This window comes from Cyrtonyx montezumae, unplaced genomic scaffold (assembly GCF_038088225.1).
Source record: "Cyrtonyx montezumae isolate F1298 unplaced genomic scaffold, pur_monq_1.0 scaffold_19, whole genome shotgun sequence".
Taxonomy (NCBI): domain Eukaryota; kingdom Metazoa; phylum Chordata; class Aves; order Galliformes; family Odontophoridae; genus Cyrtonyx; species Cyrtonyx montezumae.
Window position 1 is genome coordinate 4,175,935 of NW_027071925.1, and position 26,558 is coordinate 4,202,492.

Sequence of the window (26,558 nt, forward strand, 5' to 3'; positions counted from 1 at the left end):
TTTCCTCTTCCACCTTTCATGCTTCTCCCTCCCTTCGAGTTTCTTCAAAGCATCTAAGAGCATTTGGAAGTAATTAGACCTGAAGGGAAATGTTGGCCAGGCTGGGAGACAATGACAAGTGCCAGGAACCCTGGGTGCCCTTTCTAGCTACTTTGAAGTTCATTCAGATGGTACAAAGCTCTGTTTTGCTTTGTTGGAAAAAAAAAAATGGGAGGAAGGGAATGAGGCATGACAGGCCCATTGAAAAGGGAGCAGGTTCCTGTGAACTGACAGAGAAACAGAGCACTGGGGGAAGGAACACATTATCAAAGAGACCGACAAAAAGGCCTCCTCTGGCCACTGTGCTTTATTACATCTCAGAATTGTGCAGATGCACACATAGTTTAGAGAACAATTGTCTGTACAGGGAAAATGGAAAATATGCTATTACCATAACATGGAACCCCAGCCTGCCCAATATGAATCACCAACCCATGGAGAAGACTTAAAAAATAAAATACAGCACCATGGCTACTGTGGCACTATAATCCAGCATAAGCACAGTTCTAAACAGTAACACTCATCCCACTGCTCATCCTGTGCAGGAGGCAAAGCTCAGGACTAGCCTTCCTCTGCACACCAACTGCAGTGCAGAGAACAGCCACTCTGCTGTGGAAACTCTCAGACCACAGAAGACATCTGTAGATTGACATGAAGAGACTTACGGGATTTTTTTTCCCCCCCTGCATCATACCCACAGTTACTGACAATAAATTATGTGCAGAGAAAATAAAACACTGAGCTTGCAGCAGAAATGAACTCCATGTGCATTCCATCAACAGATACCTGTGTTCTGGGGCAAATGAAAATGATGCAAGTGCAGCAGATCAAGAGTTTCATAGGAAAAGGCAACTGAACTGTTGGGAGTGATGTGCTTCCCTTAAATCCGCTTTCTAGCCATCTGTGCTCAGAACTACCAGCAAAAAGCAGAGAGGTCTTGTTCTAGTCAACACTAAACAATAGGCACAATTGAATTGTACCTTGCTGCTAGAGTTATAGCAGCCAAACTCAAGTTAACTTTGGAAGTAGAAAGGCAAAAGGTAGGAGGATTTGAATTTAAAAATATGGGTGGAATCGAAGTCCTTCAGAGACATTATCTAGGAATTATTTTCCCTTCCAATCTCCATTCATATTACTTGCATGCAGGAAATGTTAAATTTAACCTCTAATCTTGCTTCTGTGGTCACAAAGCCCATAAACAGGCCCTCCACACCTTCAAAAGGTGAAGCTAGCAGCTAAAAGAAATAACAGTGTTCTGTTTTTAATTAATGTTCATACGTATTAGATCTCTCCAGGGCCACCAACAATTTCTTACAAATTCTGAAGTAGTTCATCAGGAAAGAGGCACAACTGAATGCTCACTGCAGCACAGGATGCTTCATCTCTTCCCACCTACAACACAAATATACAGCCATTAAACACTTAACCACATCGTTCACACTGCATCATTTCTCACTAGCATGACCTTGTTCTACATGCTGCTGTGTTCAGGCAATGGTTGGGTTCCACAGAGGAACAGTTCTTCAGCAGATGGAATAGTGAATACATTGCACCTTCCAGGGAAGGGAACTCCATCCTCCACGTTACTAACAAGCACATTCAAACACGTTATTAACTTTAATACCAGCTGCTAGCAGATAACCTACATTCATAGGCAAGATGTCATTTTGTGCTTTATTCAGATAATCTTGAGAAAGTTCTACCCTTGAGTGGAATGGCTCAAGCATTATAGAAATAGGAAACAGAGCAGATAATGCTTCCCACATACTGTGCATCAGTATCCCAGTACCAGAGGCAAAATCCTAAGTGTGCTTTGTGTTGGAAGAGACCTCAAATCTTCACCCAGTTCCAAACCCCTCCACAGGCAGGCTGCCCCCCACCAGCTCAGGCTGCCCAGGGCCCCATCCAGCCCAGCCCTGAGCACCTCCAGGGATGGAGCACCCACAGCTCTCTGCACAGCCTGTGCCAGGGCCTCAGCACCCTCACAGTGCAGAATTTCTTCCAGTATCTAATGTAAATCGACTCTCTTTTAGTTTAAATTCATTGCCCCTTATCCTATCAAGGACAGATGAGCAACAACCTCAAGTGACCGTCTGCAGCCTTTCAGAAATAATTTCACACCTCTGGCTATGCTGCTAGAGCTGATGGCCCCACAGAATCAAGTATTAACGTTCTAACAGGGAACTAACATTTGGCATTATTTACCAGGGAATTCCAGACAATGTCTCACAGTTTTACTGCCTTACAGAATTAGTATCCAGGCACCTCAGTCAAGGCTGAGGTTTAAGGCACAAAATGATTTATGACTGACATGCACTGATATGTATGTCCTGCCAGCCTTCTGCTGGCATCTCCAACAGCAGTGTCAACACCAACATTTTTTATGTGGAGTTCAGTAGGAGAACTCTCCTCTGATTTTGTGATACCTGGAAGCTTCAGCCACTTGGGTATTTTCCCAGGGGCTCTTCTCTGCACCTGTGGAGCTTCATGCACTCTTGCTGGTTCTGGTTGTTCAGTCTTTTTGTCACTGCCCACTTCTGGTTCAGGTAGGGATGGAACTATTGATTCTAAAGATGATGGTGCAGAAGGAACTAATGGTTTAGACAAACATCTGAGGAAGAAAATAAACAAGTAGAATTAAACTTCATTTTTTCATACTAGCCTCATGTACCACCACATGTAAGCTTTCTAAGTTAGACTGACAAGGCTCTTCTTTTCCATGATAAAGACCCCAGGATTTACTTGTTTTAGTCACTGAAATCCTGCTTTACAAAGAAAGACTCATAATACAAGTTCAGGTATGACTGTATGTAGGAGAAACTGAAGTCCTAGTGTCTTCAAATCATATTTCTTTTTAGAAAGGCCTCCCCTCCCTGAAATACTCAACTGCAACTCTACTCAGTCCCAACATACCTGGCCATTAATAAATCAGCTGCAGAAGGGGAAACTGCAGAGCTCAGCAGGTCCGATCTCAGGTAACAATCTGTTTAAAATGAAACCCAGTGAAATCCAAACTCTCGTTTGGCAACATGAAGATATCAATCACACAATCACATAGCTCAATGCTCAACAATTATCTGCTGCATACTACATCAAGTCTTCCACCAGCTGACAAACAGGACACTTTCAAACTATGACTGTTTCTCACACAACTCAAGGGGCCTTATTTTCTCATTCAAAACTCAAGATCCTGACATTTTCTTTCAGCACTCACTCCATCTCAGAAGCTATTATTACACAAAACAAGAGTGTTATTCAATCTCTGGGACAAAGAAATTCTAAGCATAAACCAGAGGTATCAGGGAACTGAGGATTCAAATATGTTCTCCTATCTCCAGCAGGAGATCTGTAAGAGCATTTCTCAGTTGTCTAGTTAACATTTTCTACAGCTTCTATAGAACCATTCTTCTATCAGTTTTGTCCTCATTGTAGATAATGCCTGCTCCATAGCCTAACAAATCACACAAGAAATGTACTATACCTATATTTGTGCCTATGCTAGCCATAGTCAAATCCACTTCTAGCAGGACCGAGCTAGCTCTGATGAGCTTCAGCCATTCTGAAGGGAACAGTCACCAGCATTGGCAAGGACTGCATTACTGTTTGTTGGAAGAACTCTGGATGTACAGATACAATTCTTTGCAGTCTTCTACAGTGCTACAGAATCAGAAGAGAGGAAGCTCACTCACCCCTGTGCTCTTCAGATCCAAAGTGAATGACAGCAGCTGGAAAGAGTTCAGCCTGCAGCAAAGGGGAGAAAGAAGAAGTTACTGATTGTAGATGCTTCCACGGTCCCCCGTGAGCATTAAGAGAGTAGTTATACAGCTACAGACAAATTCAGAGTTTAGTCACTGAACCATCTGTAATTCACAAAAGTCTCAACTTGTGTAGAGCACAGGGCACTCACAGTACATACGAAGCAAAACTCACAAGCTATTCTCCTACACACAGATGTTCACCAGCACACTCATTGTGCCAACAACCTATTTGTTTTCAAGCCAGTTTGAACTGCCAGCTCCTACTTGTTTGGATAACTGCTGTATTTAAACTGTTTCTTCATTCATTTAGCTCATTATAGTAACTGTAGGACTGCCTTCTTCACATCTGCATTCATCATCCCAATGAACTTTATTTCATCTGCAAATATTATTTTATATTTATGTATTTACCTTCAAGACAGATACTAACAAGCAGAGCATGCCCAGAACAGAACCCACACACCACTGTAATAATCCCTGTTTTTCAACAATTTCTCAGGGAGTGTTATTTGAGATGTCAGTCAGCCAAAGCATAATTAACTTAGTATGCATTTTAATTACATTGTGGCGCACCTTAAAAAATTATTTCTGCATATAGGTCATGAAGCAATCATCAAATGAATGCATGTTACAGTATGGAAATCATCGAGTCTGATCTGATTAAGTACTGCCTCCATATAAAAATGATACAGTATGTCACAGCTGTCTACATCAGTGAAAGGATGGGAAGCACTGTCTGTCCCACCGAGGAAGGTGTGCATCTTTTGCCTTCCCCTTCAGCAGCTCACAAGCAAGTTTTGTTCAAACACATACACAAAGAACACACGTTGAAGATCAGTATGCACTCCTCCTTTGCCAGCACAGAAGAGAAATCAAGCCAGACAGACTTACCACTTCTGTCAGGGAGACAGAAAATGTTGACTAATGGTCTACATTTACTCTGGCAAAACAAACAACACTAAATTTCTCCTCTTAAACAAAAACCAATAAGTCCCTAGCACCAACAGCCCCTCTTCCCACTACCAAGGCATACCCAGGAACTGCACAGGGCAGGCTGCCTTGCTCTTGAGCTTTCTTGAGCTTCTGTTGCCACCATCAGCACAGTCAGGATATTGGAACTGATACTTCATCTGGTAAGGCAATTGTAATAACTCAAAGAAAACCAGATCTCTACTGGGGAGCCTCCAAATTCCGACCTAGCAGATGAGATGGATGAAGTGGAGTTAAGATCAATCAGCTTCCCCTATCTTCCTGCTACAAATGTCAACGAGAACATGCATTGCAAGTTTTTGGACATTAATCTCAAAGGTGCTGTAGACTTTCATACGTAGCATGGCTGCATGTCAAACTGAAGAAGAGATACCCATCTCTCTACTCCAAGCCTCAGCTCCTGCCTTCGTATCCTCAAGCTGACATTTTAGCAGAAATCACTACTTCCTAGGCCTTCTAACATGTTACTCCTCAATCAACAGCACCTAAGATTGCCTGCTCCAGTCACAAAGACGGCTCTCCATAAACTTCTTAATTAAAAAGTACCAGCCACAGTTTAGAAACCCCAGAGAAAATTCTTCCAAGAGCTTTGATGTTTCCGCTGCATTCGTCTGAAGGGATTCCTCTATTTAGGAAATGGGTGGCTTAAAAGGGAGCCCCCCCAGCACCCCCTCCCCAAACACACATACACTCAAGCCCTTTTACACACAACATCCTTTTCATGCCAGCTGCAAGTTGGAAAATGAGGTTTTTGTAACGTGTTAGTGTTGGAATTTTTTAATAACCTCCCCTCTCTGTTTTTCCCCTCCTGCCCAATTATCTTGGTAAATAATTAACATTCTGAAGGAGATAAGTAAGCACAACATCTCAGAACTCAAAGCCTTTTAGTTCAAAGCCCTGCCCTTCTCTCTCCCTTTCCCCATTGCCACCACCAGAACTTTCTTGTCAATCAAGCTCTGGGCACACACATCAAAGCTCCGTGCGGGAATGGCCCCAAGGGGTCAGAGAAAATTCATGGCAGGGCCAACGTGAGGCACAAAGAGAGAGAGAGAAGCACAGACTGAGAGCTAGACAGACACACTCAACCACAGAAGCACACAAACAGAATGTGCCCCAATATAAACCCCTACCCTATTTACTCACGAGTTGACAAATAATCATAGTTCTGAATTTCAGACTCCACCACCACAACCGTTTCCCACCGCTGGCAAAACATCAATCCAAAATCTTTTAACTGAAAGGCTCTTAAAGGCACTGGACAGCAGTTCACAGGCACACACAATGCAACCTCCTTCCCATGGCTGAGCACTTCCCTCCACCACCACCCCATCCCAGTGCTCAGCCAACAGGGCTGTGTTGCCAGATTTATATCCGATAAGTTCTTCCATTCAAGTCTCCAGAATAACACTTCATTCACACCATCCCTTATCCAGCTGCCTCGCTGCAGAGTTCTCAGGTATCACCCCCCACTTCAGGGCTTACTGTGAGTGCAGTATAGGAAACAGCCAGCTGCATCCCACTGACATCCTGCAAGTTCTCCAGCACGTCACCAGCAGCACACACTGCCTGAGAGCTTTCTGCAACACTAAATATTATAAACATGTATGTATAATTCTGCATACAGAGTGGAATAACCTCACTTGTCAAGGAATGCCTTGGCATAAAGATGAGAAAGCAGTATCCCCAGGTCAGGAAAATATACAACCCTAAATCTGGAGCCTTTACTACTCCCCAGCATCGCTCTGGAAGCAAGAGTCACATATTGGGGAGCATGTTATTTGAAATATATACTTTCAGGTCAGCTGCTATTTCTTCACTTACATCCATCTGTGCCTGTAGAAGATGAATCTCGCAGTTATAAATTCACTGCACAGAATTCTTTTAAGAATATCATTGAGCCAAGAGAGACTTAGAAACCCCTTACAGTTACTCTAGGTGCAGCAGAACTGAACAAACAAATCTCAGGATGCTTAAAACAAACATTCAAAAAACCTGACTTAGTTATTCTGCATGAGGTATATTTGCAAGATGTAGTTAAGATTGTTATTTTTAATGTAAGAGTACCCAGAAATCCCATTGGAAATGGTGTCCTAGTGTGCAATATATACGTATGTGTGTACGATGAAAAGCAACACACAATGTAAATTAAGCAAAAATAAGAGAAACTACACTTAATTTTTTGTGCCAATGGAAAACTGAGATCTAATCTGAGATCTAATGAGAATAAATAACTTATCTGAGGTCACACAAAGCGGCAGTAGCAGAAATGACAACATATACTTCCAGAGTACCAACCAGGGTCACAATCGGTCACTGCTGAGGCAGGAAGCATACGCAGCCCAGTCCTGCTTATTGGGCTCTGTATTTAAGGAGGGTCATTCCTAACAAACAATTCCTTAGGTTTTAAAAATTTCTCAGTAACACAGCTTCATCAGTTTGCTTCATTACAAGTTTAGGTTCACACTTCCCATTTCTGCTGTCGGAAGACCGACCTGTTACTCACACAGCCACGTTCAGTCCAACTCTGTAGCTACAGTAACCCCAAATTCTATTTCAGACAACCCGAGTGAAGTTACTCAGATACCACAGTGGTGAGCACGGTTTATGACAGCAGGGCATCCTGGCCGTAGAGCAGTATATTGGGTCATGATAAAAATATCTATCCCAGAACAAAATTCCACTGTGAATCCAACTGTGACGCACAGGAAAAATATTTCTGATTTCTTTTTTTTTATGGTATGTTTTAATCATTTGTTCTCTAGAGCATAAAAACGATTTCAGACGGTACCCTCCCTCAACAACATCCCAATACTTCTTCCTTCAGTGGGCATTCCTAGGCGCACGCATTCCACAATCCTACAACTGAGTACCACAAAATATGTCCATTATTACCGTGCAGTTATTCTGCACACAGAAAGAATGATGCTTTCAAATCAGGCAGGGACTGTTGTCTAAGAGGAGCTCGCAGCTGCCAGAATGAGAAGCATTCTTTCCGTTACATGATCTGAAAAGATTAGAGTGCCACAGGTCTGCTGTTAGTTTGATGTTAAAAGATGAATAAGAAAATAAGCACTTCAAAGGAACACGCGCATGGAAGGAGAAACCCAAGCTACCAACATGAAATACTGCACAGTACACACACCCCAAACACATAAACTAGCCCTTGGAAAATTCAACCGGAAAGCCGGTGGATCAAAAGCTTCCTCTAGCAAGGCTGCAAAGCATTGCTGAAACAGAAATAAACACCACAGCCATGGTGAAAGGGGCAGAGTGACTAAGTGGCTCTTGTTTATAACCTGAGAACAAAGCTTCCCAATGTGGACTGCAACTGCAAAAGAAGATGGATATTCTGCAGCCAATACGAGGGAAATCTGATCCAGCTTGAGCGGGGGCCCTTTAAAATTCATAAGGCAAAGATAAGACTTGAAAGCACTATTTTGAGAAGGCTACTTAAGAAGGAATCCAGGTATAAAGAGTATTCATTGAGCCCTTGAGCTGAGATCAGAAAGATCTGGCCTCCAAAATTAATAGTAGAAGAGGGAATATTTTTGGCAGAATTTCCACTCTAACCTAAGCCATGCAAGAAAGGCCTCATCCTTACTGCACTGACTTGCCCTAACCCAAGTCAGCACAAGAAACAAGTACGTACAGCCATCATGAGTTACCAGAACTAGCATGACAAACAGGAGGTAAGATTCCTACCAAAACCTACTTAGATGAGAAAATCCTGAATGGGTAATAGAGAGCTGAGGCTTCACACAGGAAGGTGAACGCCATCCTCTGGATGAATTTCACTATTAATTGCCATTTTCCTTATTAGTGAATGGAGTAACAGCAAGGCCAGCCACTGGAAGTACCTCTGATGGACTGGCTCTAATGAAGAGGTTTTTCTGAAATTGCATTCAGACTCTTGCCAACAGCCAGAAGCCTTCACACTGCCCAAGTCACAGTCAGCTTCACTGAACAGAATCCCAGATGCACTGCCCAAAATGGCATTTACAAATAGGACATGGAAACAGAACTGAAGGCAAAGAAAGGAACAAACAGCTCCTCTGCACTCCTGCCCCACAGAACGTGCCAGAAGAAACGCTTGGTGCACTCTAAGTTCTGATTAAAAATACTAAATGTTTTACATGGAAGAGTGTGGATTCCTTCAGCTCCTCTGAAGAGGGAATATGGCCTCTTGCCCTCTTTGCTGCCTTGACCTTCCCAGTGGCTGGTACTCTTACCTTCTGCTAACTCTTTGCTTGTATTAACTCAGCACTTAATTACTTTTACTACTAACATCCTCCAGATACACTCTACTCAAGTGTCTGGTTCTGGGAGGAGAGAGAAAGGGAAGATCAACTCTGAAAAGCTTGGCTAGCTCAAGGAAGCACAAACAGGCAACTAGCACTGTGAGAAACTCAAGGCCAAGTGCTACAACAGGGAAGCCTGTGGTTGTTCAGTTCTGGAGAGCAGAACATTATAAAACACTTCAAGAGACGTGACGAAAAGGCAGCCAGCAAAAACTACAATAACAAAAATAAAACAGAAAAATCAAAGAAATGTCTTGAAGTCTTCATGGGTTCCAGAATACCTTGCTGCCAATCTGCGTGCTCACCATAGTGTAAGTACACACATTTCAGGAGAATTCACTTCAGACATTTCTTTCAGCCCAAATATCTTTGCAGACAAGTAGACAATATTTGTCTTTTTCTCTGGTTTTATCACAAAGGTTCTCCCTTCGATTGTAAGCTATCAGATTTAATAAATGTGGTTCCAACTTTATCTGCTTGGATGTAGTGAGAGAGTGGAGAGAAGAGAAACACTGATAATATTGTACTCCACTACCTGCAGTGACTCCTGTGACTGGATTCAATGCTAATTAGTCACACAAATATTTCAACACTCAAATGTGCCCACGTTACTACCTCAGACACCATCTACTTTTTCGTATAGCTAGCACCACAGCAGCCTGAGAAGTGGAAGATAACCTACTGCTAGCAAAAATCCTGGGAAACCTAGGTGTAGCTCTGTGATCCATGTTTGACATTGGCCAACCATTCCCAAGCAGTCAATTCCTAGCCATATCAAACAAAGGAACTCCACCCACTGCAGTATGTTCCTAAAACATTCAGTTGATGTCCAGAATGCTTCACGCTGGGGCTCAAGCAGCCTCTGCCTCTGACAGTCTCAATAATGACCACAGGTTTCTAGAAAATCCTTGAAAGGCAACGTTAAGGTGACAGGTACACAAGCAGGCAGGATGCTTTCCAACAGTGGCAGAAAGCAGTGTCAGAAAGCGAAGTACCTAGGACTTCAGGAGAGACAAAAAAAAAGAGATAAGCAAGAAAAGGGAAAAAGTTAATTACAGAGGCAGATATTGAAACTCTGGATTCAATATCTTGGAAGTACTTTAAAAATATCTTAAAGTAAATAGTGTCAAAACTCAAAGCCCATTGGATTCTAGAGGAAAATGTAGCATATGGAAAAGAAATCACTGCAGAGACACTGAAAAGAAGCAGTATATTTTGCAGGATCAGAAAAGAAACTGGAGTCAGACAGGAAAGCTTGGAAGGCATCCCAGGCAAATCTTAGAAAAAGACGAACGCTCGTTTAATGCAGGAGACATCTGCTGTCGAGAGCTGAGGAGAGACTTTGGAATTATGAAAAAAAAAAGCTTTCCAATAAGCTCGTTAAAAAACACACATTAAGGAGCTCTAGGTGAGGAGTGTGCTCAGACATGACAGCTTAAGACGAAGATGGGAGAAGGTGTGGGGGCAGAGAGTAGCACACACGTGCCATTTCAAACAGGCCTGAGCAAGGCAATTCCAAGGCTGCTCCCCTTGCCTCAGAACAGCTAACAAGTGCATAACATTTTTTATTATCTGCTGTTCCTCTGAATGTTTTCCAAATGTATTATTAGCAATGCAACTATAACCGGTTTCCTTTTCCTGGAGTTTCTCAGAAATCTGAAGACAAAATTTGTCTTTTGCATTTCCCATCATGGTTACCATGTGGGACTTGAGACAGTATTTTGGATGGCAGATGTGGATGAGATGGCACAAGTCAAAGGAAGCTGGGAGGAACTCCCTTCATGCCTGAGCGGGCAAGTCTCCTGTTTCAAAGAAACAAAGTGTTTTCCACTGGTATTTTTGTTATTGATTAAATCATACAAAAATGGCTTTGAAAAGAAAATCATTTATCACCCCACTCAACACGGTATTATGTCTTACCAGGACATACATGTTCACATTCCTGTCTGGCAGGAGAAGCCTAGTCCTCTGCACAGCACATTCGAAGACATGACATGCTTAAGTAGAGTGTAGAAAGTCTGATAGAAACAGAGCAGTCCTCAGGCCGTGCAGCTGGGCAGAGGCCAAGAGCTACTGCACAGCACTTCCTGAACCACAGAACCAAACGGGGCTGTGATCCCCAAGAAGCTCCAGCCACTCTAGGAATCTTTACCTATCATGAGCACTGTGACAATATAAAGAATGTTGTCATAACAAAACCACTCCCATAACTGCAAATTTCAGCAATGAATCTTTAACATTGTACAGGAAGAGGAGAGATTTCTCGCTGTGAACACAGGGACACACACTTTGCCTTTGAATGTTCAATAGCCTACAAGCAGCTGCACTTGTATCATATCCACATGGCCTGGTCAAGAAGTTGTGGAATTTGGAAAGCTCCATCACAAACAACTTCAGAGACATGCTAATTCCTACCTCACTCGCCACACTGCCTGAAAGGTCCCTTTTTCTCTCCTGCCACTGCACTGTTTTGCTCTGAGACATCAAGCTAAAACCTTCACTGCTTGACTCTTTATTCTGCAAGTGATCTTTCAGTCCATTAGTGCAAAAGGCCACAAAGCTCTGAATAACAAATATCATGAACATAGGGTAAAGTGACTGGTAAAAATCTCTTCTTCAGCTTCTTCTTAGCACATGCAACGTACACAGCCATATGCTTAGCCAGAGATTTCAAGATCCCTCTATCTGACATTTGTGAAAATAATCCACGAATATGGATTGGAAAAGTTAAACACTCATATAGTAGTTTCAGAATGATCAGATCTGTGACTAACACAGCCTTTATTTCTTGCCACAAAAATTGAAAACAGGCACCTATTCAAATCCAGTGCCACATCATTAGGCCAGCTACAAATACAAACTGCCCTTGGCTTAATTTTTAAGGTTAAACGCAGTTTTAAGCGAGGTTAAATACAGTCCAGACTTGACAAGGCACTAACTGTATGTACACAACAATATGAAGCCCCTTCCCCTGCCACAAAAAAAAAAGCACATATTGCTGCACAAGGTGGACCTCTTCTGGTGAGGATCTTGTGCTCTGAAGCACCTGGTTCCATTAGTTGTGGCTGAGCAGAAGTCTACAGGGACCACAGCAGCACACAGCTTCTTCTGAAAGTAACTAAAGTATATGGAGGCAAGGGGAAGCAGCAAGTCAGAGAATCAGAGCACACACGTGTGTCCTTACCTCAAAGAGCGTCAAATTTTCATCGTTCAAGATGACTCTGGGAGGTGCAATAACTGAAGTTAAAAAACAAGTTACAAAACAGGGCCACCCAGCAACCAAAACAATAAATACAGCAGGTATGGGAGGGATTACTATGTTTTTGTTTTGTTTTAAAAAAAGTGACATTTTCACACTGCCCACACAAGCTTATTATGTAGAACCATAACGTGGCTGAGAGCAGATTATGCCCCCTTTGCATTCTGGTGCCCTACTCAAAAATATATATATCCCTCCCCAGATCATCACAAGCATCACAAGATCTCATACACATCACGATTAGGAACAGGCTTTATGAAGTAAAGTCAAACATTAGCAACAGCACACTCACACAAGTAAAATGGCAAATCTGGATCTGCAAGGTGGCTTCTTACAAAGTCTCTCACAATGCCAACTGTGGAAAAAAAGGGAGAGAAAAGTTTGCTGAATTACTTTTGTCTCTTCGTGTACCAGGCAGAAGGGCTAGCACACCTCCAGAACTAGCCTCTGCAATGTCTGCAGATTGCCTTTCACTCAAAGGAACACTACTACACTTGTTACTACTGCAAGCTTTTTGGAGAAATGCTTAGACATGATGGGTCCCTGGTAAAAAAAAAAAAACAAAAAACAAAGGATGCTGTCACATCAAGTTCTTCCATTGAAATCCTACAGCATCTCTAAGATTTGCAGGCTGCAGCCAGGTGCAATGCTGGTAACTAGATACTAGTTTTTCCTTCCATATACAAGTATCAAAACTAGCATCGCTACCAGGTCAAAATAAGATGATCTAAATTAATAGCAAGAGGTGCTCTGCACACAGCTCGACTTACTATCTTCTGTGAAATTAAGAGGCAGAAAGGTCCAGCCCCTGTTATCCTTATTATAGTAGGTAAAGCTTATTTCCTTCTTTTTTTTTTTTCCTAAAGGAAAGTCTATTACTCCCCTGGACAGCAGAAAGATCAGCCCAGAGTCACCCCCCTTCTGTCATGCAGCTAACCAGTGCTGAGAGAGGTGAGCTGCAGGCACACCTGAAGCAGAGGCTGCTCTTACCAGTTTCACTAGGTCGGAAGAAGCCCTGCAGGACATGGCGGTCTGGGAAATGGACTCTCAACACCACCTATTCAGAGGCAAAGCACATCAGGTCAGTTGTGCACGGTCATTTGGGAAGGCCTGTCCTTACCTTCAAATCTGCATGTCTCTTTAAAGGGGGAGATTTGAATCTTTTACTCTAAAGGCACAGAAAAACACTCCGGTTGGTAACTACTGTGCAGCTCCTCAGAGGACACACACAGGCTGCCTGGCTTCCCAAGGCTGTATGAGAAGTGATCTATACAAACACTGTTGCATACAATGCAGCAGCATTGTCAATTAGCTCCCAGTATTAACAGAGGCTCAAAAGACATTGCTAGATCCTAAATGTGGACAGGTACAGACAGTGAATCAGTGCCTTGAAGTACCTATGGTAGCAGGAATCTGCCAGTCACACAGCTCCCAGACAGTATAAAACACAAACAATTAACAAGGAAGGAATCTGCAATGTCCTCCTGTAAGTAGCTGAAGATCCTGTTGTTCTCATCTGGTTTACAACGCTACTAAGCCCCAAGTTTGGACTAGCCAGAAGGACTAGAAAAAGAACAAAGGATACCTTTGGGTAACGTCCTATCTTTTCTTTCAGCTGAGCCTCCCTTAAAGATTTGGTCAGCAGTGGAGCATCTTCCAGGCGTTTCCTAGATACACAGGAAGACAACAAGCTGTCACCTCTGTAAATTTAAGACATACTTCCATTTTATTAAGAAAGTATAAAATCCAAGCATGACTGATGAGAACTGCTCAGTAGTTCACGTATCTCTCACAGCTGTATTTGAGAGGAAATAGCGCTTTCACCAAAAAAATAAATATATATATTCATATTCCAGTAAGTAAAGAAATAAGCTCCAACAGATCCCTTTCAATCCCATGTTCAGTTTCAGATCTTTCCCTTCTCTCTGGATATCCTATTTACCAGAATACATTTTGGTGAAACATTTGATTGTATCATTACAATAATGCACAACTACTTGTAAGTTATCTTCTATGCCTATCCAGTCTGAAGGACCTCTTTATTTCTAAGAGTCCTCAAGGTACCTCAGGAACAACAGCTGCTGAACAAAACCACTACAGGCTTACTTCACCTACTGCACTCGGAACTGCCAGCTGGGACACCACATTCTAAAATAATCTGAAAGTATTAATCACAGTCTGAAAAACAAAAATGAAATTAACCTGCCCCATGTCATCTTTGGGTACTCACTTCTGGTATCAATTCTTGTCTCTTCACGAAATCAGAATTAAATCAGAAATTAATTCTAATTGCATATAAAATACTGCCTTGCATGCAACTAGTCCTTAGTAAGACTCAGCAGCTTAGATCAGAAGCCAACTGATATCGCTTTCATGTGGAACTTGTCTTTATATTTATCCTTGGCTATGAGGGGGAAAAAGCATTACAAGCATCAGCAAATTTGGAAATGAGGAAATTTTTGAGGGGGCTGAATTCCAGTAACCCCCAACCAAATGACCCTACATTTGTACCACTAACTGCTCCAGACCCACAAGTGGCAGAGCAATTTTCAAGCCCATCTATGTACTCATGTGGATTTCAGAGGCCTATGGGGAAAAAACAGCTCCAACTCATCTTGGCTATAGTGCAGTTTCATGGATTACTTGCAGAGTTTAAAAGAATGGTGTAATGCTCTTAAATACACTGATGAAATCGATTTATTTGAGGACATATTGACAGCAAAATGCTGTTGTGATAGGGAGGCTACCTTACCTTAACATAAATTCTAGCTCTGAGTTAAAAGCTTAAGTGCAATAAAGTTGTAAATAATCAGCAACAAGTTACTTAAACAGTGAAATGCCTCATTAGCTCAGCTTCCTACAGTTCCTTTGTGTTCCCCTCAAACATCCTCATATGTCTTGATTTGTGGTTACATTTGAATTTGCATTATTTCAGTTTGGGTAATCTATCTCAAATTTGGCTTTCTTTAAACAAGGTCTAGTAAAAGGTTAATTCTGCTTCATAAAATATAAGGCTTTTCTTCCTGGCTGAAAAAGCTAGTAATTGCTAATGAACTCACAGAATCATTTAGTTCGGAAAGGACCTTAAAGATCATCTAGTTCCAGCCTCCCTGCCATGAGCTCAAAGCCCCATCCAACCCAACCTTAACACTTGCAGGGATGGGGCATCCACAATCTCTCTAGGCAACCTGTTCTAGTGCCTCACCACCATCAAGGTGGAGAACACCTTCCCAATGTCTAATCTAAACCTACCATCTTCTAGTTCAAAGACACTACCCTGTCCTGTCACTACATTCCCTAACAGAGTTCCTTCCCAGCTTTCCAGGAGGCTTCCTTTAGGTACTGGAAGGCTGCTATAAGGTCTCTCCAAAACCTCCTCCTTTCTCGACTGATCAACCCCATCTCTCTTAGCCTTTGTTCACAGGAAAAGTGCACCAGCCTTCTGATCATCCTCAAGATGTTCCTCCAGACCTTCTCTAGCAGAAGCACATCCTCAAAGCTGGACACAGTACTCCAACGGAGGGCTCACAAGAACAGAGCTGAGATAGAGAATCTCCTCCTCCCTTGACTTGCTTGTTATGCTGCTTTTGATGGTTACTCAGTGGGAGTTACTCCTAAGAAGCTGTACCATTGTGCTCATACATTTCTCCATTACAAGTTAATAATTCCAGACTTTTAATTCCTAGTAGTTAATGCAAAGTCAGATCAAAACAGAAAACAGGAGTTCACCACTGCTTTGAGCCTCCAGCAAAGAAGAGCACATCTAATATAAATACAGTAGCTTATCTTTCAGAAGAAAGGAGAAGAAAAAGAGAAAAAAAAAAGAGATGGAGTGTTAAGTAGCTTTGATTAACTCTTTGAAATGTAGAAGGCAGGAAGGAACCTTTCTTTTACTCCTCTTTTTTTTCGGGAGGGACTGGCCCTGACTAGCTGGAGGTTCTCAGATAAACTTATCACCACGCAGGCATCACAGACTTCATGATGAAACTTTCAAGTGAAGCTTTCAAGTGAAACAATTATCCCAAACACAAACAGTTAACTAGTTCACACAGAAACAAAGGATCTTTAAACAGAAACATGGCATAGCCTTTGAAACCAAATGGCACAATGGGCAGAGATTTCCAGTGCTTATCATTAATTCCATACCCAGTAACTTACCTACAACCCTTACCCCAGAAACGACAGCCAGCAGCAGGGCCACAGTGTGACTGCACTCAGCTAAAGGATATGAAGCAAACTCAGTCACCAGCAGAAAGGGAACTTGCCTCTCACTCTGCAGTTGTGCCAAACGTTTCCGTACATCATCCACTGTGACTTCAAAAAACTCATCAGGAAGGTCCTCCAGGTCAGCAGGAAGCGGTTCCAGGAGGTCTGGGTGACACAGAAGTGGCTCTCGTTCTACAAGCTACAAAATAAAAGCAGGTGTGGGTTGGTCTTAAATGCACTGCTTTGCTTACACCGCAAGGTTCCTGAAAATAATAAAAAAAAAGGGTTTGCAAACTGAACTACAATCACTGGTTGAGAATTCATGACAATAAGCACATACATTCACTTTGCAGATCCTGTCAGTGTTTCAACTAGTTGTTTTTTGCTGTTGAATAGCTGATACAGCCACACTCTAACAGTTAGCTGCTCTCCTCTGTACTGAACCCAGAGTAATAAGCTCAGCAGTCACACAAGGTGAGGAGAGAGCACTCCTTTGCAGGAAGGGATGGTGAAGTCTTTTCAACAACACAACAGTATTTTGCAAGTTACAAGCTTGTTACAAGTACCCCATTTCCAAAATCATGCCTTCACTCTAGCTCCACTTTCTCACCATCCCACAGGCATCACACAACTAACACAGGTGCTATTCTACCAGAGCTTATAAACCTCCCTTTTAAGCTGTTCATCTGCCACATACTCCTGCCTGTATCATTCCTTCTGCTCTCCTTGCTTCACATTTTGCTTCACAAGCTCCCAAGTCAGGCCTCAACCCATTTTTTTCTTATTCTAGAGAGTCATTCTTCAACCTGTTGAGTTCCCTCAGTCACAGTGGAGTTTTTATCATAATTTTCAGCTTTCTGACCTGGTTTCTGGTACATATCCCTCCTCATCCAACACAGAGGTCTCCCTTAGACAGCAAAACCCTTTTGCTTTGCACTTTGAGAAGAACTTGGCACTGAACTCAGCCATCATTGCAGGCAATGAAGACAAATGCTGGGGGAGCACTACACTGTAAGCAATAGCTGCCATAAAGGTACTCTTTACATTTATTGGGCAATTTCCCTACACCACAAGTGCTGAGGACAGGCTGCTCAGGCAGCACACAGACCTCCAACAGCTGAGACAGCCCTCACTCCCACAGGGTACAGGCAGCCTCTGTCCCCCCCATTTCCAAAGCCCAGCGCTGGAGTTAGAGATCACGATGGCAAACCACTAAGTGTCCTGTCCTGTAACTGCACTCACTGTTATAAAATCTACAGTATACATATGTGTACGCATAGACACAGATATACACACACCAATTTCAAACTTATTAGATGGTGTTCACTGCCTCTGAAGGAAGACTGACACTGCCTATCCCTGCTCAAAGGAGATGCTGCCTACTATCCTCACACCAGAAGCAGCAGATATATGTGAACATAACCACTGTAAGGGTCACATACACAGAAGGCAGTTACATGTCTACTCTTGAGCAATTCAGACTTTTTAAGCCCTAGACATCTTTAAATGCCCAAAGCTTTAAAGCATGCACTGTACTACAGGCAGCAGGATTTACAGGGGGAAGCAGTCCAAGACTGAGGAGCCCCATGAGAACAAAAGTTTTGATAGTTAATACAGCATTTCTTTACAGTCAGCCTAACACAGCTCGAGGCTCTACGAACAAATCTGTTTCCCATTTCTCCCCCCTATATTCCCTTGTATATTCTTTCCAATCCAAATGAATGCCTCAATGCCTGCCCTCCATCTCCCTTCCCCCAGGCACAGGCCCCTTGGGAACAGAAGGAGTCTCCTTCAATTGTCAAAAGAGACAACAAATTACAAGGCAATGTTCACTCTATTTGTGGGCACTAAAGGGTAATTTGAGAAATTAGAAGAGCGAGGTTGTATGGGTGGGACCCTTGGCTACATTTAGAAAGCTGAGCAGAGCCTGCTCTAACTAGAGGGTGAAGGACCCTGATTGCAGCTTTCCCTGGGCACAGGGAGGAACGTGGGGCTGCAGCAGGGAGTGATGCTGAGCACAACTGAGCCACCCCGGGCTGCAGCACAGCATGGCTCAGTGCTGTGAGCAGGAGCTGGGAAGGCCAGGCCGGTTAGCCCGGCCTCCCCACCCATCAGGCACATCTCATTTCACTCTGAACACATGCATGTAGAAAAAAAGGCTTCTGGAACATCCCCTACAGCCATTCTCCAGCCTATTGGAACTACACACTGACACAACACCCACTACTTCCCATAGAGAAATGCCCCTCTCAAGATGTCTCCGTTTAGCTCTGCAGTGTACCTGTACCAGCCCAGCACAGACACAGATGGAAGCTGAAACAGCCGTGTCAATTTTTTCCTGTCTCCTGGCCAACCCTGAATGCTGCCTACATCGACTCCCAAACTGACACAGTGCTTAGCTGCAACTTAGCATGAAACAACAAAGTTTTCTGTACAGAAGAACAGTACGTGAACATCTAGCAGGACTGCAAGCACACACCACCACGGTTATGAATTTCCTAGTATGACATCTTCAGCTAAGTCCCAACAACAACAAGAGTTATTAAGAGAGTGAAAACTGATCCAAGCATTTTGAGCTTGTTTGTCAAAGTTCCTGCAACCTGATTTCAGAGTTGCATGGCAGTCTGATTCCAACCAAGAGCTGCACGAGGTATCTGCAAGGCACTGCTCAGCAGCCAGAAGACATGACTGCTCTGCCCCCAAGGATGCCACATCATCACATCTCTTCTGCCACATGGTTTACACCCACTGGAATCAACCATACATGTTGCCTCCTTGCAGGCATGGGAAACAGTCTGCAGAGGAGTTCTGCTGCTGCTGCACCAATCCTCTCCTTGCCCAAAGTCCAGTAACCAACCACCCTATCTCCATTTCCTTACCTGTTACCATTTACTCTCATAGAGGCGTGCCTGACAGGAATGACTGAGTACTTTCAATGCACTTTTACTGTAACACATCACCCACCAGCCTAAGGTACAGGCAGAATCCAAGGGCGATTTAAGGAAATGGAACACACCAGGCCAACCAACTTATTTCCCAGCCCATGTGGAATAAGGGAGCTCTCTTTTGTAACAACAAAAGGTGACCATAAAGCAGTTTCTACCTTCCATTATTTAAGAATTACACACTTGCTGCCATCTTTCTGCAGTGATATCCACGTTACAGTTTATCACCTTCCCAAAACAGCAGTTCTTCAAAGTCTCTGCTTTTGCTACCGAAGCCACAACATCTCATGCCTCCCAGCAGCAGGCTGAAGCCATCTATTCACAACGGTGTCTGCTACACAACCTGTGTAACTGCATTCTGTGCCACACCACCAACTGCAAAGAAAGCAATTCACTCCGAGGTCACTGCTCTGTCCCTACGCAGGTTTTCCCAGATCACCTTTCTCCGACTTTAAGGATAGTGGAGGCTGCTGAGCTTTCCAGAGCAGTAAGATCTCCTTGGAGACCCACCTCCTCCCCACCACCTCAGGGAGCTCTAATCTCCAGGGGAATCTGGTGTAAAGTTACCTTCTAATAATTAATGTTCTGACATCAAAGTCAGCACGCAGCTGTCTGTAAACCATCTTTAGCCTAAGAAACGAAGGGACGCCAGCACAGATTTTATCCAGCCTCTCTTCGGCTCCAAAAACCACACACAGGCAAAGCATTAATGGGAAGATTCTTTTACAAAAATGGACCTTTGATGTTTAAAAATAATTTGTTTTGTTTTGGTTTTTTTTTCCCCCTCAGGACTGAAAAGGGACAAAAAGCAGATGCCATGTGGCTAGCCCTGCTCTGCTGTTGCTGCTGAGAGCAGAGGATGGCAGGAATGGAGGAGGAACAAAATGTAATCAATCAGCTGCAAAAGCACCAGAGATCAAAGGGCTTGAAAACAGCAGTCAAAATCACATGCTGTTTAACACAAGGGCAGAGCCCCCACCCCCCAACAGAATCTGCAGCTGCTCCCAGGGCTGCTCTCAAACTGGAGGGGAAGCTGGCTCCCCAAGTGCCTCCGAGTGGTTTGAACTGGACTGCACTTCTGAACACGATGCTGGATCACACACAAGAGTCCCCAGGCCACTGCAGCTCAGCCCTGTGCCCATCAGCACAGCTTCCCATTAAGCTGTAACCAGCAAAATTAGTTCTGTCTCTCCAGTCAGTGTGCAGAGAAGTGCAGACTGCAGATGGAGAGGAACAGCAGCAAACCCTTGAGCTCTTCCTTGCTTTTCAGACACAACAGAAACTCCTCCTTTCCAAATCCTTCATAGGTGAGAGTGTCACTGAAGCAAGCAATGCATTACACTGGGCAAATTGCACAGCCTACTGTTTAGCTCCCCACGATCAGAATCTGTTCCAAAAGGTTAAATAACACTGATTAAAAGGACCCAAACATGTTTCTAATATACTAAAACATTCACCACTGGGTTGGCAAGGCTTCTTCCTGCTACATCCAGAGTCCTTCCAGGGTCTGGCTTCTCCTCCTAAACAACTCTGAAACTCATCAAGAATGGACTGCAACCACAAAGAAGTCAACCAAGGTAGAATCTCTACATCAGCGTGAGGGCATAGGCACAGCCTTGTTAAACTCTTCCTGGACTGAGCTCCCTTGGAATCTCATCAGGCATCTTTTCTCCCTTACATATGGCTTTCCTTTGTTTAATCCCCTGGCTGGTTCAGAACGAAAGATAAACACCAAACTCCAACTCTAGGAGGTACTAAAAACTGGGAAACAACAAAGGAGACCTCTGAAGATTAAATCCAGCCATCCTGACGATGCGTGCAGTGAAGGGCCAAAGGAAGGATCCAATCAGAGAACCTGGGACATGAAACTCCCAACACACAACTTCATAGCAATGTTTCCGTGTTAACACCTCTTACACTACACTACTTATCAGACATATCCAGCCTTGCTGAAGGCATCAAATTCCATATTGCTGCCCTACAGGAAATAGGGTTGACATTATTCAAAGACCATCCTGTAATGATGGTCATCAGTTTTGATATCATTATATGGATTAAAGCATTTTTATTTTTAACCAATATATATTTAATTCAGAGATACCAACAGCACAGATAGATGCACGATTTGAATTTATTCAAAAATAAAAGAGTTAAAAAGAGTTAGGCTTTATTTAAGAAACACGATATTTTAAAAAGCAAGACAGAATACACCTTTATATGAAAGGCTGAAAGGAAGAGGTCCAGACCTCATTTTCCAAATATTTAGATTTCAGCAAAACTGATGCAACCGTAGCTGAAAATTTCCTTTCCTGTACCTGTGGCCCTTACAATTTACCACGTGTCACCAAAGCAATCCAGAGTGACTACAGACAGAAGACCTGAGGAAGCAGATATTAACAACCACCCGCATAGGATACTGCTTTTACAATCCCATTACTTCTCTACAGAGTTCAGTGTTTCATGCAGAGTTACAAACTCAGTCCTCTCAGACCTTAGAAGCATGTGATAGGCATGTAATCACGTTGCAACAAACTTGTTAAGAATACTTCTGCTCCTAGAATACAAACATATAATGAGCTAGAAAGGTCATCCCTTTCAATATGGGAAAATACACCAGGCGTGCATCCCATAGATCACACAGAAGGCAAGTCAGCCACATCTAGCAGTAAGCACCTCCAGAGAATTACAAAACACAAGTCCGGCCAAACTCTGCTCATTTGCAGTAAAACTGCACAGGAGATAGCAGACAAACAAGGCTCAAGTGACAAAGCAGGCATTTGTTAAAGACATTTAGCTTTTTGTGAAATTTGAGGCAGAAATAAAAGCTCTTCTGGGCTACATTTCTAACACACTTGCATTGCCTCTGCTACAACCAATCAAAAATACGTTAAAGTTCAAAGCTTTTCTTACTTCTAGGCAGCACGTAAATTCATAAATTTCCAAAGTCCTATAGTAAAAACGTAGCACTTTCTTGGCAGAGCTGTTTGTATGACATCATGGCATCCAACACAAATATTAAGACATCTTTCCCCTCTCAGGAGCTCAGCTTAGGGCAAGGGAGAATACAAAGAGTCCCGACTGCAAACAAATTATTTTACCTGCTCTTGTTCCTTCTGCAGTTCTTGGCTGTTCTTAGACTTCTTTGGCTTAGAAGGGCCTCCAGGGCTAGAGAAAGTCGTTGGCAGCTCCAAAGATGGCATATCCAACTCGGGAGGTGGTGCAGACACAGAAGAGTTGCCCAGACGTCGTCCACTTCCAAAAAAAGGGACAAACGGGGTAGACTTGGACACTGAGGGAGGACACAGCTCCTCCAAGCTGGCATTTGATTCTCTAATCGAGTCTTGCTTGTCTGTGCAGCTGTTTAAAGACAAGGCCGCATCCCCGTGGTCCAAAACCGTTGGAAATGTCTGTGTCTGAGGTAGGGATACATCCACTGCTCCTTCAGTAGAGCTTGGCATCACTACTGGCTCATCACACTGTGCTGTGGTATCCACAGCTTCCTCCTGAACAGACAAATCGCATTTCTTCATGAGAACCCTTGAAGAAGACATCAAATTAAAATCATTTTTAATAACAGTAGTGTTCTTCCCACCCTCAATGTGACCAAGATGCAATGGAGATGGCTGGACTATCATTTAATAATCTGCTTGTTCTGATTGCTCTGAAATTAGTAGGGAGGCAAAAAAACAACAGGAACTACTCTCTCCACAGGAAGAGAAGAAAATTACCCCAAAGGAAAAAAAAAACAAACAGTAGTCAGATGTAAAGCACATTTCTTAATCATCTCTGACTTCCATCCATATAGTAAGGAACAGAAGGAAGTGACTGGATGAGTGCAGAAAGCCAATGACTGACTCCCATATCATCAACCCAGGCAGTCAGCAGGAGGCAGTGCAGGGTTTGGGAGCTTAAGACAATAAATAAATAAATAAATACAGAAAATGAGAAAGGAGAAAAAAAATAGAAAAGAAAAAAAAGACAAAAAGAAAAAGGAAGAAGCAAACAAGCCCCTTTAATCCGTACAACTGGTTGGTGCCAGCATCTGCAGCTGTGGGAAGCACATCTGGGCAGCAGTTTCAGATAAACAGGCAAATACAATAATTACTGAGTGCAGTGATGTTTGTCTTTTTGAACTTTTTTCATGCTTTTTTCTTTTTTTTTGTGATACTTGAGCAAAACAAATTCACTAGCGTGAAAATACAAAACAAAGAGCTCAAACTTGCTCCTCCCAACCTGACAATAGCACTGCCTCCTGTCAGGCCAAGTGACTTCAGTGTTGCCTTCTCTAGTGCATCTTTTCCTGATATCTGTAACAAAGACAGAAGAGAAATTATACCAACTGCCTACCTGAAAGTACGTAAAGAGCTCTTTCTAGGAAGAAGTCTGCATTAAAATCACCACCACACAGCACCAGGAACAGCTCAAAATGCACTCCTTCCACAGCTGGAAATGACACCTGAATCCCTCTGTATGCACCTGTACTGCTTCACCAAATTCACTATCAAATTATCTTCATAGAAGATGACCTATATGTTTCTGTCCCGTGTGTACAATCAAATCTGATCCAGTCTCAGCAAAGCACAATTTTTACGTCAGTAGTTTAACCACAGACAATATCTGAGCTAGCAGACAAGCTGATTTCATTACACACACCTCCCATCTGCTTGTAATGACCTGTTCTAGAATAAAGACAATATGTCCACAGAGGTCAGTGGGAAGTAGAAGGGACAGCTAGGGAGAGCAAATTCCATAATACGCACATACAAAATTTTAAACAAAACATTAATAGCAAAAGATCAAAACAGGGAGAAAAGCAAATATTTATTAAAATGAAACCACTGTTTTGACTCGAGCTTTAAAAGATGTTGGAAAGAAAAACACAAACAGGTCACTGAGCTCATTTTATGGGCTCAGAGGTCTAACCAGCCCAGGGTTACGTTCCAAGAGAACTTTTTTCCATACAGACTTGTCAGGCTTTGAAAAGATCAACATTTTTCTACTTCCCCTCTCAAGAAAGTTCAAAAGAAACACTTTCCAGGTTGGAAAGTGGGGCTAAGTTTTCCTTATATTTTAGAGGCAGAAGAAGAGACAGTTAAGAAGGCTTTGCTGCCTTACCTCATCTCGCATGTAAATACAGACCGGACAGAATTCACCTCCTTGTTCCAGAAACTCCCTGCAATAAAGAACAAAATACCACAGCATCTGTAGAGCAGTCTACCCCTTCCAAAACTAATGCAGAGAAATAGTAAGTGAAATTAACTGGAAGCACTCTCTTCTCCCCAGAAAAGCCATTACACAGCTCAAAGAATCAGTATCAGACATTAAGAATGCATTCCAATGCATTCATTGTACCTTAAACTTAACAAACTTCAAAAACAAATAATTCCAGCTGATTCTGAAATGAGTCCATCTTACTAGACAAATTCAACGTTGTTCTTAGTGTGCTTCACTGACCAACGTGTAACATCACAGAGAAGAGTTCAGAAAGCCCAAGTACTGCTTTAAGTTCAATAGTTGGTGACAATATAAACTGCACTTTCTTTAAGGAATGGTCAGTTTCTTTCCATGTATGCATAGCAACGAAACAGAACGAAATACTGCTCTAAGGCAGATGAGCTAAGGACAAAGAGCTGGTCTGTCCTAGTGGCAGGGAGATTTAAAAACAGCAAAGGCTTTTAGGTGATGGAGACTGGGGACAAAATAAAGGCAAAGAATAGACTGCTGTAGTAGGAAAGAAAAAGTGAAGATAAATCCACAGGCAACAGTGCAAGGTAATGACAGGCCATCTGCAGAGGAAGTCCTCAGTGAATGATTCACTGCATACAGGAGAGGAAAAAATAGCTCAAAGCTGTAAAGAAGACAGTCCCAGCATACTACTCATCCCACTTTTCTCAAGATTAGCAAAGGTAAAGTAGAATCTTTATTACATATTCATTTGATCAAATGTAGAAGACGGGGAAAAAAAATAACTGTCCATCACAGTAAGTCTCAGCAATCACCCATCTAAGATTACTCACACACTCAGCAGTGCCCACTGCGTACAGAGTAATGTGCACTCCTGCAATGCACAAATAGAAAGGTACATATTCAGGAGATCACTCAGAATCCTATCAGTTATGCTATCAGAGATCAGTTATTCTGTAGCAGAGTAAAGCTAATAGGAAAAAAGAAAAGGAAAAAAAAGCCTCCCTAAATTGTACTGAGATAACTGTCACGCATGTTCTGTACCTTTCATTATTGAAGCAGCATCTACTGTAAACATTAATAAGTCACTGAGCAGAATTTTGGACAGACAGCTACCAAGAGTTTTAGTGCTTAACTGTGGGAATGAGGTTTGGCTCCAACAGTCTCAGCATTCAGACTAAGAAAGAATCATTGCAGATGCTAACCTCGAGCACTGGAGCTGCTTTGGCCCAGCCTACAGTTAGGAGAGTGCAGTCTGCCACTTTGGTGGGCCCTGCATGCTCAGTTTGGCTGACTGGTTTGACTCCTCCCTTGCACTATAGAGAACCATCTCACACACTTACTTTTTGCCTTTATGTTCCCACGTGTTCTACTCAGGGGCATCTCAGCTTTGCTGAGCATTCATCTGTGCACAGCAGGAGATGAGTCTGTGTACCCAAAGGCAACATACTGGAATCACTGCACTGAAAACAATAACCTTAAGAGTCACCATAATGCTCAACTGGAGTAACACACCACCACTAAGTTTGTCAGTGTCTTACATAGTCTCTCTGTTGTGTCCAAAAATACAGCAAAGTTTGGCAGCTTAGAAGAATACATATGCAATCAGTGTTCTGCCAAACATGATTTTATTTACTCTTGTACCAAGTGACAAAACAAACTGAGCAGGGGAGGAGTCAGCCAGTCTACAGAGCAGAAAAACAAGGGGGAAATAGCCATTAGGCTCCGGGAAAATTCATCAAGGACACTCACATTTAAGACTCAAAACATAGCTTCAGTGAAATGCAAGCAGAGCAACTGCAATGAGTCCCTCAGAATTGGGAGTGCCATCTGCAAACCCACAGACCTCAATCCTTGAGCAACCCTCAAGAGTAAGAGG

General features: G+C 42.8%; 1 protein-coding gene across 1 annotated transcript in view; it reads right to left on the minus strand.

Moving 5' to 3' along the window:
- Nucleotides 1-710: 710 nt before the first annotated feature.
- Nucleotides 711-26,558, minus strand: part of ASPSCR1 (ASPSCR1 tether for SLC2A4, UBX domain containing) — a 34,882-nt gene continuing 9,034 nt past the window's right edge. Inside the window, exons 5-16 of the mRNA XM_065735281.1 lie at nucleotides 24,611-24,668; nucleotides 23,729-23,802; nucleotides 22,594-23,032; nucleotides 16,610-16,749; nucleotides 13,930-14,011; nucleotides 13,335-13,401; nucleotides 12,637-12,699; nucleotides 12,270-12,322; nucleotides 3,729-3,780; nucleotides 2,953-3,022; nucleotides 2,466-2,650; nucleotides 711-1,431 (exon numbers count right to left, since the gene is read on the minus strand). Of these exons, the coding sequence (XP_065591353.1) occupies nucleotides 1,418-1,431; nucleotides 2,466-2,650; nucleotides 2,953-3,022; nucleotides 3,729-3,780; nucleotides 12,270-12,322; nucleotides 12,637-12,699; nucleotides 13,335-13,401; nucleotides 13,930-14,011; nucleotides 16,610-16,749; nucleotides 22,594-23,032; nucleotides 23,729-23,802; nucleotides 24,611-24,668 (1,297 nt within the window). The 3' untranslated portion in view covers nucleotides 711-1,417. The remainder of the gene's footprint in view (nucleotides 1,432-2,465; nucleotides 2,651-2,952; nucleotides 3,023-3,728; nucleotides 3,781-12,269; nucleotides 12,323-12,636; nucleotides 12,700-13,334; nucleotides 13,402-13,929; nucleotides 14,012-16,609; nucleotides 16,750-22,593; nucleotides 23,033-23,728; nucleotides 23,803-24,610; nucleotides 24,669-26,558) is intronic.